Source organism: Amphibalanus amphitrite, unplaced genomic scaffold (genome assembly GCF_019059575.1).
Source record: "Amphibalanus amphitrite isolate SeventyFive unplaced genomic scaffold, NRLGWU_Aamphi_draft 000451F_arrow, whole genome shotgun sequence".
Lineage (NCBI taxonomy): Eukaryota > Metazoa > Arthropoda > Thecostraca > Balanomorpha > Balanidae > Amphibalanus > Amphibalanus amphitrite.
Genome location: NW_024881945.1, coordinates 134,964 through 151,770, shown reverse-complemented (window position 1 = coordinate 151,770; position 16,807 = coordinate 134,964). Strand labels below are relative to the sequence as shown.

General features: G+C 53.0%; 1 protein-coding gene across 2 annotated transcripts in view; it reads left to right on the top strand.

The window, feature by feature from the left end:
- Positions 1–16,807, top strand: part of LOC122391724 (serine/threonine-protein kinase MARK2-like) — a 112,414-nt gene that overhangs the window by 68,271 nt on the left and 27,336 nt on the right. For both annotated transcript variants that reach the window (XM_043385926.1, XM_043385927.1), the window contains exons 2-3: positions 2,534–2,662; positions 6,413–6,579. In XM_043385926.1, coding sequence (XP_043241861.1) covers positions 2,534–2,662; positions 6,413–6,579 — 296 coding nt within the window. The remainder of the gene's footprint in view (positions 1–2,533; positions 2,663–6,412; positions 6,580–16,807) is intronic.

Here is a 16,807-nt window from a genome sequence, read left to right as displayed (position 1 = left end):
GTTCTTGAGGTTGCTTGAGGGCTGCCATTTCTATCACCCACTTTTTATATTCAGTTGGTATATCAAAACAATGCATTGAAATCCCACCGCCGCGCTGTGCGTTACGGCTCCATCCCTGGGATCCTTTCTATCTAGTTTGCCGGATCGAGACACCGAGCGGGATTCCATTACGGGGCGCGCCGGGACGGCAGTCTGCAGCGACGCCAGTCGATGTGTCTCGGCGAGTGGGCGCCGGCCGTGCCGCTCCCCGGGGCGGCGCGCGAGACGCCCGAGGACAGCCGGAGATATTTCCCTCTCTCGCTCTGTGTCTGCAGAACGGCTGGCGAAGGCGGAGACGCCTCCCGTTAACGTCACGCTGCAAATGAAGTCCATCTGTTTGGGGCCGCGCGGGCCATTTCCCCTGGCGATTTGGCGTTCAGAAATAGGAAAATCGCTTATGTTGTTTTTTCCTGCCGTTGCCGAATCGACTGCTCTCAATGGGGGGCGTGCGTCCCGGCTGTCGCGGGAAGATCTATGTATGTACTGGCCGGCCGAGAGCGGCAAGGAATTTTGGAAGCGCTCAATCCTGAGACGTATCGGAGACTATAAATTTGCCACCCGTGGGGAGCTATATTTTTCAGCTTTAGCAAAACAACTTGTTACTGGCGCGCTGAGCTGCCAAAGCCAATCGGCTAACGGGTGACAGCCGACTGGCCGATTGGCTGATTGAGATGTGTCCCGGGTTTAGCGACCCCGGGACCTGGGCAGGGTGCTGGCTGACCGGGCCGTTTTCCCGTCTTCCCCGCTCAGTGGGAGCTTTCTCTGACCATCGGTCACGGGCAGTTCCGAGCGGAGAGTGGCCGCGGCGCCGGCAGTTTGGGCCGCTGGAAACGTGCTGCAAACTGGCCCACTTTCGGCACGGCGGCGCGTTCTGGGCGTAGCCAGCCTTCAGCTGAGATTCACTGCGGTCAGTCGGGGTCAGAGCCATACGCGGCCACCTCTGACCCGGGAAAAACAGACGCGCCGGCTAATGAAGATGGCACCGGGCGCCGCCCAGCGCTGCGGAGCTGCTGCGCAGGGATGAACGAGGACCACTAGGGCAGTCAGACAACTCTGAAAGCTATCAACCAAGGCTGCGCTGTAAGATCTTAGTGGCAATAGTCTTACTGAGATGTGGTTTCTGTCGATTATACAATGTAGCTAAATAGCTTCCACTGGCTCCCTGCAAACACGATGTGTGCCATCATTGCCATAGCCGGACCCACCAGTTCTTCTGTTCGCCTCAGAGCCTGTCCGTGCCTCTATGATATCACCACCCGACTGTCAATCTGGAAGCTGCCGAGGAGAGGCCGCGGCCGGTGTCCACTCGTAGTCCCCGAGACGCTGCAGCGAGGGACCGACGGCCTGTGGTCGCCGACTGAGTGGCTCTTTTGTCCATGCTCGTGCCGCTTCAGTTCCGCCGCTACCGTCAGCTCGCCGGAAAGATAATGCTGCATTATCCATCACGACCTGCTTGACTGAGGACGCGGCGAGGACAGCTCGGTGGTGGATGCTCCTCGCGGCCCGGAGGATCCCGCTGGCGGTGAGAGGCTGACGGAAGGACTGCGGGAGACTCCTGTTTGCTCTCAGTTCCGTGCTAGACGATGTTGGCTGTCATGTGTCAGGGCTTTCGTCATTAATTTTCTCCGCTTTTTTATTGAAATCGTCTATTTGCTCACTAGTCGGAAGTTTTTCATACACGGCCTTTGCCTATTGCTAGAAGGATGTAACGGTCTCCTTCTGATATCGAGGTGTCGGTGCGATCCTCTGTCGCTGGTTTAGGAAGTCTGTCCGTCCACAGTTGCCTCTCGGGTCCCCGTCTGCCGTCTCGGGTGCCGTTGCCTCGCTGTGACGAAGACCCCGGTTCTGCGCCGCCACTGGCCGTCGAAAACATCACCGGGACGCATCATCACTCACTTTTTTTCCGGCACCCCTTACGAGCGTCGATAACAGAGTTGTGGGCCGGCGAAATATGGATTTAAGCTCGCCGAGATACAGCTGAAAGTAAACACAAGCACTCGTGATCGCCATAAAACGAGTCAATATGAGGCTTCTGAAAATAAGCAGACGCCATTTGCGCCCGTTAATTAGCCATTCAGCTGAGAAGTAAACCGTTCAACACGATTAATTAGGCATTTGTATGCCGTTTTCCAAGATTATGAGGAAGTTACTCAGCAGCTGCAACGCGAAAACAGTTTTGGAAAATACTGTCACATGCAGAATGTTGCATATAAGTGTGCCAGCCCTCGCATGCCAGACTTTTGGGGACTTGCATCACAACCATAATGGATCGTCGGATACATTTTACATTAACAAAGTGAAAGCGTAGTACAAGCGAAGTTGCTGCCGCTGCTAGACACAAGACGCGTTTGAAACGAACATTTATTTACTGTATGCAACGTAAGCCAATTAGAAGCTGTGGGGACTAACAAACATCTGGTTCGCCCGTTAATCGTGCTGATGTTTGTGGAGTGTGTACTTCCTACTCACGTCTGCCTTCTGTTCTTTTTTTCAGGTGGCGATCAAGATCATCGACGTGGACAAGGTGAAGGAGGAGTATGTCCGCCGCAACCTGGGCCGAGAGGTGAAGGTGCTCTCCCGACTGCGACACCCCAACATCGTCCGACTCTACGAGACGATGATGGTGAGAGAGGCAAACAGCTCACCGGCTCGGACTTTCCCCGCGTCGTAACGCGTGTCCAGTACCTTTCAATCACCGGTATCCCTGGACGAAATGTACCCACCGGTGGGTAATGGCTGGCCGGTGGGTGTAGCGTGACACCCACTCTTCAGAGGCCGCTTCTGAGACTGAGTGGCGATGGAGCTCGACTGGGCGGCAGTGATCTACACCCCGCTACTTTACAGCGCTCACCCTATCGGCTGACCGCGGGTGATAACTGCGTGCGGCCCGCTCCCCTCCTCCTCGTGCGCGGCCGCCGCCGTCGGGCAGCTGTCTTTTATTGCACTCCGTCTCCAGATATTAATGCTAGCCGGCTTTTTATCCGTGCGACGCCATCCATAACCAGGAGACAATGGCCAGGAGCGGAGTGGCGGCCGGCCGCCCGGGAACCCATTAACGGCCGCCGCCCGCGGCCCAGTCGCCGCCGCCGCTCACTGTATTTCATTTAGCGCGCGCGGCCGGCCGCTCTGCCGGGGCACTGACGGTGGGCGGCGGCCGACCCGGCAGCGCCAGTCAAACGGACCTCAAACGGAGAAATATACGGCGCCGTAAATCGTCTATCGGCCGCCGGCAACTCTGTGTGCCAATATCGGCCGGGGGACGGCGTGGCCACTGCCGGCCGGCAGGCACACAGCCGTGTTGATTCTGCCGCCGCCGCGGGCCAGTTCCGACTGGAGCCTCTCCCTGAAGTCCCTCTGCCAGCGGGCGGAGGGACTGGGATCCACGAACTCTGTGCCGACTGCCGACTGGAGATGGAAAAGGACCCGTTTTTCTTTCGTGATCTGCGTTTTTACCCTTTTAGACATTTGCTGTGTCATGAAATTAATCAGCTGTATTTGATGGGGCGGCTAAAACTAACTTCCATGATCACAATGCACGTTTTAATCATGCGTATTCAATTGTTTCTTGGCGTTTAAGCCAAGAGTCGGTTGAATGCTTTCATGTGAACCGTAGGCCTATACTGAGCGCTGAAAAACTGGTGCATATTTTATAATTAATGTGTCTGCTGATGCAGGTGGCTGTATGTGCTCGCGAGTTGCTCCAGTATCATCATTGTAGATAACTACATCAGCCAGAACCATCTAATTATTACGGGAGACCGTATTCTGCGGAACGACCGGCACAAAATGGGAACCGGCAAAAACAGTAACGACCGCACCTTGAACGAATTCATGTGGGAACCGCTCTTTTCAAATCAGGCTATCCACGGTAGCCGATCGTAAACCGGTCCGACAAAAACGAGCGCCTCAGGAGTTTTACGTCACTCCTAAACGTCCGTACAATGGATGACTAAATTGTTCATCTGGGGGAGAGATGCCCTGTAAAAGTGAGATAGACCGCGGCCTCTTTGGCGATCCTTTGAACCCGTTCTCGTGAAATCGCAATTAAATTAGTTTTAAAGACGAGTTTAGAGCCGACCCATATGCTTCGTTTGCCTTCCTTCGTTTGGCAATGGCGTCCTAAAACAGACTGCATACTGGGAGGTGCCATTCTGAGGCATTTGTCGCTGAGAAAAGCTATGTCGCTAACCGTCAGATGGCATTCGGTGGTAAGGGAATTTGGACTGGTGTCTCAACAGTATGCGACACATTTTGACTTCAACTTCACAGAGCTTTTGAAATTCACGTCCTGTAATTACCAGTCGTGTAGCGCTCTTGCCGGCGTTAGCTTGTGCCGGCTTTATGATTTTTTTTTCTCATTTATGTCTCTGCTCTGTTTAACATTACACCATTTGTCGAGTTTTCCCGGCGCGAGCTGCATCGCTGCTGAGTCATGTCTGTCCTCTGCGGGTATCACCGCCCTGGATGGCTGCATAGATATTGACGACGCTCCGAGGTCTATTCTCTGGGAATAGTGACTCGTCTGTGGCGGAGGGTCGGAGAGGGGACTTCGCCACCGCCTTGGCACACGATTTGTCAGAGAGCTCCCGGCCCGGTTTTTGCCGACCCACCTCTGATCCAGACTGTTTTTGTTGTCGCGCTTCTTCTAACATCGGGGAGTCTCGTGTTTAAAGTCTGCATTAGACGCAAATAGATGAGTTTCAGCATTCATTTTGACAGATCCAATAACCGTTTATCCCGATATGCTTTACGGTTGGAGCTCGGCTAGTCGCCGGCAAAAAGGTGGCTTGAAGCGCGGAATTGAAAAGGCACGTGGAAAAGAAGCGGTGCGCGGATGGATTTACAGATGTTTTTGGCTGCTGTCGGTAGGGAGTGCCGTGCCGTGTAGGTGACGAATGGCTGCGGGAGAGGTGTCGTGTGCAGCCGTGTCACGCAGCGCCAGCTGTGGTACGGCGGCCCCCTCTCCTTTCCGCGCAGAGTTCCTCTCAAGCGACCGAGTCGTGTCATCCGACAGCCTAACAATCCCACAGTGCCTCTTCCGGAGAAGCAGCAGCATTTCGTTTATTTTATGAAAACAATACGTTGGGAAAGGAGAAGCAAGATAGAGCAAGAGAAATAAACGGGTGAAAGCCAATTGAAATAATTCCCACAGGCCTTGGTACTCGTGACGAATTCTAGTCATGATTCCTACAGTCAGTTTCGGGGGACGGCAGCCGTTCATGCTTTAGAGCACTTGTTTTGGTCGGGTAGTGCTGCTGTTCCTCCTCAGACAGCCAGTCGGCCGTTTCCGCTGACGGGTGGCGGTGACTTGCTTTTCTGTCCGTCCGTCCGTCCGTCCGTCCGTCCGTCTCATATGGGCCCGTTTGTATTCCTTCCGCGTTTCATTGGCAAACTTTGTCATCTCATCCGGCACGCAAAGGAGCGTGTGACGGCGTCGAGAGGTTTAACAGTTTTCCGCCAGACGACGGCGCAACTTTTTTATTCAATCGCGGCGCGCGGCGGCGAATGTTGCGCAGCGCCGCGCCGCTTCGGGGTCCGCCGGCTCGCACGTACCGATGGAGATGAATTGGAGCGCGGCTGGCGGCCATAGCGAGCCGCGCCGCGTGATTGATACATTTATAATCTCTCAAAAGGCGATCGGGAGCTCGGCTGCCGCTGCTGATGCGTGTTTGTGCGCCGGAGAACAAAAATAAGCGGATTAATCAAGTGGAAGTTGAAGAAAAAATGCTGAAAAGTGTTGTGGTGCAGTCGGCCAGCCGAGTAGTTTGTCGACTAAGTTTTCGGCGCTGAAAGGTAAAGTTTGCTAAAAGTTTCAAGAAGCTGGGCTTTGATTTTGGGCTAGAATATAACCATTGGGCGGTAAGGTGTTTCCAATTATTTTGTTTTTCAACAGAAGCAGTTGTATCACCATCATTCCGTCAAGCTATTTAGATATTTCCATAACACTTTTTATCAGGCTCGATCTTTTGAAGTTAAAGTGAACCATGACACTCCAAAATGTTGTTTTGAATGCTGTGCAACAAAACGCACACAAAAACCCAACTGATCGCTCCGATGCTGTATGTTTGCTTGACCACATGTGCTGTGCTGTCATCGCATGCAACGCCAAAATCTGGGACTCGTCCCCTGACCTGCCTTGACTTGACCTGACATCTCGAACGTGATGTCAATGTTGTGCAATGTGCAATCAAGTCACCTCTATACTGTTTGGTGACGGAGTACGCATCAGACGTGACGTAACCTTGCCTAACGTGACCTGACCTGACCTGACCTCTGTGTGTCTGTGCGACCTACAGTCGGGTCACCTCCACTGCCTGGTGATGACCTGAGTCCCTGACCTGACATGGCCTCTATGTGTGTCTGTGACCTTCAGTCGGGTCACCTCTACTGCCTGGTGATGGAGTACGCTCCCGGTGGTGACCTCTGCTCGCTGGTCAAGGCTCAGCGCGAGCGGCGCTTCCCTGAGGGCCGCGCCCGACCCTTCTGCCGTCAGCTGGTCTCGGCACTCACCTATATGCACGGCCGAGGGATCATTCACAGGTCAGTCAGTGCCAACGTATTATCGATATACATTCATATGTCAATCGGTGTTATTTCAATGCCTCAAATACTTACATGAGGTAAAAGATAAATTTGCATTACGAGAAATTTATAATATCAGCCCCAAGGCCATTTGTAACGCTAATTGCACAGTATCTATATGACCTACAGGCTTGTGAATAGCCGAACGGTATTTTATTTACAGCACTGGGTAGATTTTCACTGTCCAGTGTTTTAGAAATTTCCTTTAGTCAACCGAGCAACATATCTGGAGCGGGATTGTTAGTTGGCTGACAGCCTTCGGGGCCTGGGCTGTGGACTCCAACTCCAACTATCATCTACCACAGCCGCCGTCTGCGTTCTTGGCGCAGCTGCGGCGCCGGTGGCGCACTGGTCAGACGACGCGTCGTTATCGCCGCACCGGCTGTCCCCTGGCGGCGCAGTGCGCCAGATAAGCCTCAACGACAGTGTGCCGCCGGTGATAGCGTTTGATAGGTCCGGCCGGTCGGCGCGGCGGTGGCCGGCGGACGACCTGAGGAGGGGGTTGGGCAGTGCGCGCTGTCCCGGCCGGGGCTCCATCGAGCAGCTATCAGACTCCGCCAGCGCGGCGGTGTCCGTTCGTCGCGGCGCCCCGCCACTGCCGGCGTCCCGGTGTAAGTGGGAAGTTTTTTTACGAGGTGTTTTACTGGCGTGACTGGCCGGCGCTCTGTTTAACTTGATAAGGCGTCTGGCAGTATATTGGGGCAGAGTGCCGCGGACTCGGATAGGGAGGTGGGTGTGGGATCGATGCGGACGCGGTGCTCGCCACTGATTTAGCTGGCTACGTGACCAGAGGAAGCGCTGGACGACGGTGAATGTATGAATGTACGACCCAAGTCGCGACCGTCGCGACTGTGACGGCCTCCGCCCGGGGTGGTCCGGTATGGCCGCGGTCATCGGTCAGGATCTGAATACAATATAGGGGGCGGAAAGCCAGTGCATTCTAAAAAGTGAGAACATATAATTTCATTTTATGCCGTTGGTATTTCATTTTTTATGTGGTTTGCCATTACTTTTTTCGTTTTAGGTCTGCTATCAACGGCACAAGGTAAGCTTATCAGCTCTCATCCTGCTAAACTGGAGTTCTCCCTTAGCATAGATAATTAGATATATCTTACGCCATCGTGGTCAATGTCATTGTCTTTGGCCATCACCAGACACCTCCTGCCTCTTGTGTCGTTGTCCTAGTATATAATTGTCCTACACAAGCCTTATCTTCCGATAGTTCCTATCCTATTCAAAGAAAAAAGGCTACAAAAACGAAACTCCCAGCAACAGCAAACTACAATGCAGTGTATCTACAAGATTGTTCGTCTTCGGGGCTCTTCACGAGGGAGCAATCGCATATTGTCACATCCGATTGGATCACCGCTGTTGGCGCTCCGTCTCTATCGACGGGGGTCGGCCCGGCCTGTATCCAGGGGGCGCCGCCGACGACCGTTAGTGCGGATATCACGGTAAGTGCTTCGGCAATTCGTCAGCCATCAAGATCGATTACGGTGGCGCTCGTCAACGGAATGGCTGTCTTCCTCCCTCGGTAAGTCGGTCCCCGATGGTCGCTGGCTGTCCTGTAAGTCGGTCCCCGATGGTCGCTGGCTGTCCTGTAAGTCGGTCCGCGATGGTCGCTGGCTGTCCTGTAAGTCGGTCCGCGATGGTCGCTGGCTGTCCTGTAAGTCGGTTCGCGATGGTCGATGTCCTATTTGTCGACTCTTCCCGGTCGCCGACTGTCCTGTCTCTCGACCATTGATGTTCGCTGCTTGTCTTCTGCCGTTGTTTTCTGTTCTTATTCTATTCGCTGTTCTGTTCGTCAACCGTTGCTGGTCGCTCACTGATCTGTCGGTCGACCCTCGATCGTGTGGTTGCAGACAGTCCCATTCACTAGAATCGTGCATGGCTGCTTATGCTTACTGATCTTTTCGTCGACCATCTATGGTCACTGGTCAGTGCTTTCTCCGTCGACCTATACAGACACGAGCCGGTTTTATCCGAAAGTGACGTAGTGCGACAGAGTGGCGGAAACGGGCGCGGTTCGGGCCTAGCTGTTACGTGAGTAACAGAGATTTCCTGGGCGGAAATATTTATCTGACGGCTATTAGTCAGCGTCTCATTTAATCCGACAAACAGATGAAGCATGACGCTAAGACCTGGCTGTGCTGCCCGTTCGTCAGGCTTTATTCGTAGCCGCCCCGACTGTCGTCCAGAAAGGTTGTCCTCTCCCTGAACTCGCTGGATAACCACGGCAAATGGTGATTCAGCATACCGGTCCGGTAGCTTCCGCTTAGAACACCATCATGAAAGCAAGAGAAGTCTGACACAATGGTGCGTAATTTTGGCTTCTGTCCTTCGAGCACGCTAGCGTTAAACACTGAACTAAATACATGCTCCGTTATTCTTGGAACGTTTTTTTTTTGCTGTTTTTTTGTCTAGTTAAAGCTGATTGCTGATGCTGTTCTAATGAGCTTCTGAACTTCGGTCCACTTCTTCGGTCGGTCGGTCAATTCCCACACTCTCACTAAATATCGCCGGCTTTTCTGGGGTACCTTGACAACAGCAAAAATAACTGTTGGGGTCGCTCTATAGATAATAACACATCCGCAATTTATCAAGCGATAGTTAAAAGGTAATTAGGGTTTCGCAGACTGCCAGAAAAAGCTAAACTGTGAGACCGCACAATCTATCAATTTTACGGGAATGGGTGTTCATTATGGGTGGGTAGTTAAAGTGATAAAAGTGATCTTTTCCAGTTGTAGAAAAACAACTCCGATTGTCCTGTCCACTCATTAATAACGGAAACAAAGCTAGAGGCTGCGTTGGAGGGGAGTTTGCCTTTTTGTGCCAATAATTTATGACGTCAGAGTCCCGAGTCAGTATTGCGCGTTCGGTTAGCCAACCTATACCACCGGGTATATGACGACTATCACATACAATGGTCAGTCATGGTTGCTGCTATTTTTGAAAGCATGGCGTGACAAAATTCACTGATAATAGGAACATGGGACTTTGGAACAGAAATTGCCTGCATCCAGTGCGCGCAAATTTCTATCCATAGGTAAGCTGATGAGCAACACTTTGGCGTGCCAAATTATATCTAAGCACATGATTTTGGATGATGAATCGATACTTTTGTGCAATACATTTTCGGAATCCCGGCAGCTGAAGTTTCCGGCATTATCACTTTCTCTGGGTAAATTCATATTGATTGATAACTTCCCGAAACTTGTTGACCAAACTAAACGCGGCGATTGACTGGTTACATTGCATTACATATGTTTTGTTTTTGGAAGTGTGAGAGTGAACCCGCCTACTGCCATTGATCCGTGACTGTCACCAACCCCGTTACCGCCGTGCCCCTCCCCTTCCACCCCCGCTGCTCCTCCCCGCCGCCTCCGGTCGGCGCCGCGGACGCTATCACGTCTATGCAAACGAGCCTAATAAATAAGAGGGTGTCCTTCCGCGCCAGCGGACCTGTCTGCCGGCGGGTGCCGACGACTGTCCGGCTGCTCGGGAGGGCCGGACTGGACACTGGGCGGTCGATCCACACGTGATAGCACCGGGTGCGCCGATCCGTCTTGTTCTACGGCCCATGAGTGGCCGCTCTCAGTGAGTATGAGATGTCTGTATAGGTGGGCGCTGTACCGAAAATATAGCTGTTGAGCGCCGGTCGGAGCTCTATCGGAGTCGGCGTTATCTGCGCGCTGCCAGCAGCACCCAATAGCCGGCGGCGAACATCGCGGACGGTTTTTGTCAGCGCTCAGTCATCAATCTCGACGTCCTGTTTGTCGGTCGCCGCCTCTCGCGCCGCTCGACGCTCGGCTCCGAGCTTATTACCCGCCGGGAAATAGACTCATCGGGCTTTGATTACAAAAAATGATTGAGAGTTTACCATAATCCAGACGGAAACGTGACTGATAAAGTTTTTAAGGAGAGGTAGCGTGTGTGTATTGGAGAAGACGTTGTGATGAGAAAAGCCAGAGTTTTGTTGTTATTGGCTAATCTTCCCATCTGAATGTCTGTTAAACGTTCAATGTAATGCTGTCTTGGTCGTAAGATCAGCTTTGGGGATGATTTGGACAGGAATGCTTTATTTATTTTTGACGGAGATGCGACAAATAGTGTTATGCGAGCTGCGACTTCGCGTGTTCAGCACTGATGGATATAGTGTCCACTGTCTGCCGACTGTGGTGACCATGTAATGCCCGCTGCTGCCCACCGTAATCACTCCGTTCATGCGCCCCGGAGCGGTGTGTCTGCGCCGCCGCGGGCCGGACGTCCTCTGTCGCCGTGTCACGGAGCTGCTCCGGCGGTGACATGCAGCTCCCGTCCGGCGCCCCGTTTTTACCGGCGCCGGGTCAGCTGGCCGCGCCGAACAGTGTCATGAACGGGTTCCGGTGTGCGTGCGGACAGCGCAAAAACGGCCCACCGCCCGTCTGTCGGACATGCTTCATTTCCGGCGCCTCACGAGCGGCCCCCGGGCCGGACCGGACCGGGGACGCGGGGCGGTCCCACTAATGGCCGACCTGTCACGGCCCGAGACGTGACGGCCGACCGCCGCGCGCCACCGCAGGCCACGGCGCCGGCCCGTGGACCGAGACGATCGGACTGGGGGGTGGGGCGTCCCCCGCCGCTCCCACGGCACCCAGAAGACGTGATCGAACGGGAGCTGACGGACGGAAAACCGCCCGACGGGGACGCCGTGTCGATGCCCTCTTTGGGCCACCGCAAAGGGGTGCGCTGTGGCGACTCCCGGAAGAGATGTCATCCAGATATAAATTGGTCCACTTAGTTCCTGATGGGTGTTTTTGTCCACGGTGTGCCTGTACTCAGTGGTGTGCTAGGAGCAGACGCCCGACCAGTGCAGAAATATCTGCGAGCAGTGGCCAGGTCTGCCGGTCTCCCCGCGTGGACTCCGCGCTGTGGACTGTCGGCGGCGGCACCCTCCGTCTGGCCCTTGATGAAATGAAGCCTTTCAGCATGCTTGTCCAGCTTCGTAGCTGCGCTGTCAACAGGGAGAGTGACCAGACCAGACGACGGTGGCAGCAGCAGACGGAACAATAACGCCCCAGGCGGCCCGAGTCCGAAATGAAAAGCCGCAACGCTTCAAAAGCTTTTCACCGAATGTAACAAAATATAACTGAAAATATTTAAAGATATTGAAGCTAAGCATGCATTTTCCACATCCATTTAACATGCACTCAGCTGCTCGCTGCTAAGTACGTCGGCCGTCCAGCTCGGTGAGTCGTCGGGGTGTCGGCGGCGGGGTGGCCCCGGGGGCGGCGGCGGCGCCGCGGGGTCGTCTCGTTTGTCACGGCGCGGCGGCGTCAGCAGCAGCGGCGCGCCATTTCCGCCGCAGCGCGCCGGACCGGCCGCACGGACTCGTTAGCGCGCCGCTGACGGCGCGACTGGGACGATGGCGGCGCGCCACCGGCGGCGAACTCGGCTAATAGACGGTCAACAGGACCTGCGCGCTGCGACGTCCCGGCCTCCGCGAGAGGCCGGCGATCCGCGCAGAACGTACACAGGATGTGTGGCTGGCGACAAATGAGAGGCATTCGAGGCTCGCTGTCAATGGTGTCGCCCGACCGACCCGTTCGACTGAGAGGCTTCCCTTCCGCTGTTGTGAGGTCACTAGAATCGGACTCTTCCTCGGTGAATGATTTTCGAACAAACAAGATGTTTCATGAAGTAAAATTCCGTATCGTGCTCGGATAAAATACACTTCTCTCATAGATACTGGTAACTTGATTTCACTTATTGCCTTTAGACTTGGTACTGCTCAGAGTTGATACCCTCAGAGACATCTAGTGACGAGACGAACAACCATGTGAGGGGCCCTTCACGTGCGTTCAATAAACGGCACACTGAGTGGTTTAACATAAAACACATGCTGTCAGCACTCAGCATGAACTTCGAGTGGTTGAGTGCCTACTGAACGAAATATGCTCCTCGGGAAGGAAAATGTGAGTTTCAATATTGGCTGTCTTGCCTTATGTCTGGCATTATTGCTTATTATTTACTAGCAGAGGTGCGGAGCAGCTCCTACTTACAACTTTTTGACGGTTCCGGCTCCGGATTCGAGTAATATTGCAGCTTCTGTCTTCTGTAAGTTCAGACAGACATTAGAGGTGTATGCTTTCCATCACCGGTATATGCCGAGAACGAACTTCGCTTCCCACTAAATAAGCTCTCATCATTCGCGATACTGTCTTCGGTACTGAGTCGATCAGCCGACATTAGACCCGGTCCGGCCTGACCCGGCGACAGCGGGCACTAGAGCCTCCCGCCGCCGCCATTAGGGTGGGCGGGCGGCTCGGCCGGCGGGGTCACAGCTCGACCTCCCCGGGAGAGCCACGCACCTCCCCGGGAGGGCACCTGCTGACCCGAGGCCTCGCACCTCCCCGGGAGGGCACCTGCTGACCCGAGGTGCTGACAGGGACGGTTGCCCGGCCGAGGCTGGACGCGTGCGGTTTGGCACGGCCGTAGTTCATAGTTGGTTACATTTTGAACAGGAAAGTCGATTGCGTAGGCGCTTGACAAGTGATCTCGCCTATTGCTGGCAGACGGTTATGTCTCCGTGGTCCCTATCGCTAGTGATCTGTATTTAAATCTCGGCCATTTGGTTACAATCCTTTGCATCATGTGAGTTAGCACTTAGCAATTCACCTCTTACCGTTTAAAGGTAGTGTGCCAGCTTTCTTGGACCGTATGGAGTTAATGGCCCAGATAAGGAGAACCGGATTTTTAGAACTTATCCATACCTTCAAAACTCATGGAAACGTCTTAAATTATTCAAATTTTGAGTACCCCAGTGCGAAATTCGCCCCGACGGGTTGTCGGTCGTACCCCAACCACATTTCACACCACTATGAACAATAAATGCACACACTGAAATCGCTATTACCGATATGCTCATCCAATCAAGTTTCGATAAACCCGTTCATCATCAGCTCCTGCGGTTTCGAACACGCCTGTTAGTTGGCTTCTGATGCTCGTCGAGGTCGGAATTTCCAAATACGCGTGGTGCGTCGGGCCGCGCGCTCTGACTTCGGCCAAGAAAAATGCGTCAGCTGATCATTGTCATTTCTGCCACTTACGTGTGGTGAAATGGGGTCATAACTTATAAGACGGCTTTTTCATATCAATTATTTTACATAAAATCATATTTCAAACCATAAATAATGTTCGACAGCCAAATAAAAGAAACAATACCAATACGGGCTTACAGTTTAAGGCTCGACATTGTGTTGTCTACGATTAGACAGCTGATAACTCATTCCCGTACGTCGTATGGTCGTAACACTATAATGACCTTTGCTTATTGTCACAAGTGCGCCGCATTCGCGATTGTTGCCCGACGCCTGTTTGCAGGTGAGCCCACTACAGTTGTTATACATATCTAAAAACCGATAAACTTTTAGGCGAAAAAGGCACTATTCCAGGCCCATTTTTGATTTTTTTTTTTGCGATATTAGGTAAAAACAGAAGCTTCTTATCCTAGGAAAAATAAAATGGGAAATCTTTCAAAGGTGGCACACTACCTTTAAATCAACTTGGGCCGTCTGCGTGCGCCAGTTGATCTACACAGAACACTTGGCGTACAGCTATTCGGGGATAACATAACTATCGGAAAAAATGTTTTTTTTTTGTCTATTGAATACCGTCATTTGAACAACATGAGACAGATGAAATAATACGAGTATTTACCTACATTCTGGCCGAACAATTTATTTTATGGCCATTAGTATACCACCAGAGCTGTTCTTCACGCGACAAGAATTGATCTGAAGACTACATCGAGTTCGTTTCAATGTTTTGTTTTACGCTATAATAAATAATTATATGTCCATTTGGTAAAAGTTTGCACGTATCGTGAATGTAGACTCAGATCAATACAATAACGGTACAATTCCGGTCGCTCAGGTCAGCGGCCTCTGCAAACATCCAATCTGGGCTTCCATTCAAGCTCGCGAGTCGCGATCGTCGCGATCGACATCTGACTGCTCTGGCCGCGTCAATGGCCGGTATTCTGGTCGGCGCTGCCTCAGCCTCTGCTGACGTCATTTGCTGACGTCACTGGTGCGCACCTGAGGTCACGCAAACGGCGACCGGGGTGACCGATCGATGGCCGGCGGCCGAACCGCGCGACCTTGACGTGCGCCGGCAGACCTTGGATCGCACCCGAACGTCCTTGGCGGCCGCTCGGACGGCCTTGCCAGCGGCGATGTGGGTCGCGCTCTCGGTGGGTGGCCTTATTTACCGGCAGAACAGACGCCCCCGCATCCTCCGCGCCGGCCGAGAGGAGAGGCACGCACCGATAGTTGCCATCTCCCCACCTTCGCAAACGCTGCGGTGTCAAGGTCATCCATCGCCCCCGGCGGCGCAGTACGTGTCGAGCGTCCGGCGCTGGACGAGTTCATCTTCCGCCCCCCGTGCTGCCTCCCCCGGCGACCCACAGTGGACTCTCCCGCCCCCACCACCACGCACACACTACCTCCCCTCGACCAGAGAATAGCTCCGTCCAATGTCTGTGATCTAGGATTTCTCGTCGTTTTTTCCTCCCCGTCGGAGGCTGGCGCGGGGTGGGGCGGGGGAGGGACGGTCTGGGCTCAGTGGAGGGTCGTTGCGGCAGGTCACGGCAGGTCGATAGAGGAGCAGTGCGCAGGCGTGGCCCCGTGCTCCGGTCAGAGGCGCCGCACTGAGCCACCTGCCGGTCACCAAGGAGGTCGGCAGCACGGGGTGCGGGTCGGACCCGCGCGCAGTGGAGGGTCGCCGGAGAGGTGACACGATGGGAGACTCATGAGGAACTGGGCGGCAGGAGATGTGAACAACTGAGGGAAGATACTCACCTGTTCGGTCTTATGGGCCTGTGGAGGACAGCATCGATATCGATGGTGCTAGTGATGATACTCATGGTAGACGTGCCCTTTGGTCGGCTGGATAGGTCTGACGATAAAACGTAAAAAAAGCTGGTGAAAATAGGTATGGATCACAGACTTCTACCAATTCATAAGAATTGACACTTAACCCTCTGCTATCGCAGCTAATTCAAAACCTGATGAGATATCCCCCGCCATTTACATAGTGAAGGGGTGAACTACAGGGTGATTTTTTTTAACTGTTAAAAAGTAAATGTCAATGGTGGTCCCTAAATCGAAAAATCGCGTGCAAAAAAGTAATGCACGTGATAGATAAATCTGGGACATTTTGTATGGTGTCCTGATTTGTCCCTTTTAACCGAAGGCCTCGGCCCCAATGGTGCCTGAAAATGTCCCACCAATCGGGCACGCATGGTCCACCGCCGTTCAGTAAGGAACGACACAAACGATGATTTTGAAGCATTGAGGCAGTTCGAATCATGCGATCATCGAGGAGATATCCCAGAAAGACGTTCAATAATGCACGAACAAGCTTGCAGTCATAAATAACCTTCAAACGGTCCATCTGGCGTATGTGCAGCCTCTGAAGAATCAGTCTTCAGGGAGAAAGAAAAACAGCGAATCAGACACCACCAGGGCCGCCAGTATCGAAATCCTCGACCTGCCCTTCATATACTTCTAGTTTTTGGACCCAGCTATGGCAGATATAACAAGAAAACATTGGAAATATCTGGCAGAGCTAAAACTGGGTGATAGGAGCCTTTTCAGTCCGCCTAAAGGGTCTAGGAGTCCACGGTGCTGTTCAACACGTGCTCAAGCGGGCTGATTCGTGTCGGTGAGAGAGGGGGCAACTTCAAGCACAAGTAAAATACACGACGGACGTTCCTTCACATCTTGTCTGCATGAAATCAAAATGTCCCAGAATGCTTGTCATCCTGGTATATAATTTTGCAATATATATTTATATTTTAATGCCATTAGACCTCATTACTTTTTAACAAGTAAAAAAAATCACCCTGTATAGGTAGGCATTTTCTCACTGCAAGCTATCGATTGAGGTCGAAGGAGTTATGAATACAAAAAGGAATAAGGGAGCCGGGTGGAGAAGGAATGGGAGAGGAGAAGTAAGAAGAAGGGGCAATAAAGAGGGAGGGAGGCAGAGATGAAGATGAAGAAGGGGCAATAAAGAGGGAGGGAGGCAGAGATGAAGAGGCAAGAGTGGAGAAACTAGATAAAAAGAGAGGAGGGATCTAACGGCGAGGAGAGAAACCCGCAAGCTTCCCTAATCCCTCCTCTGTAATAATGATCTCTTAAGC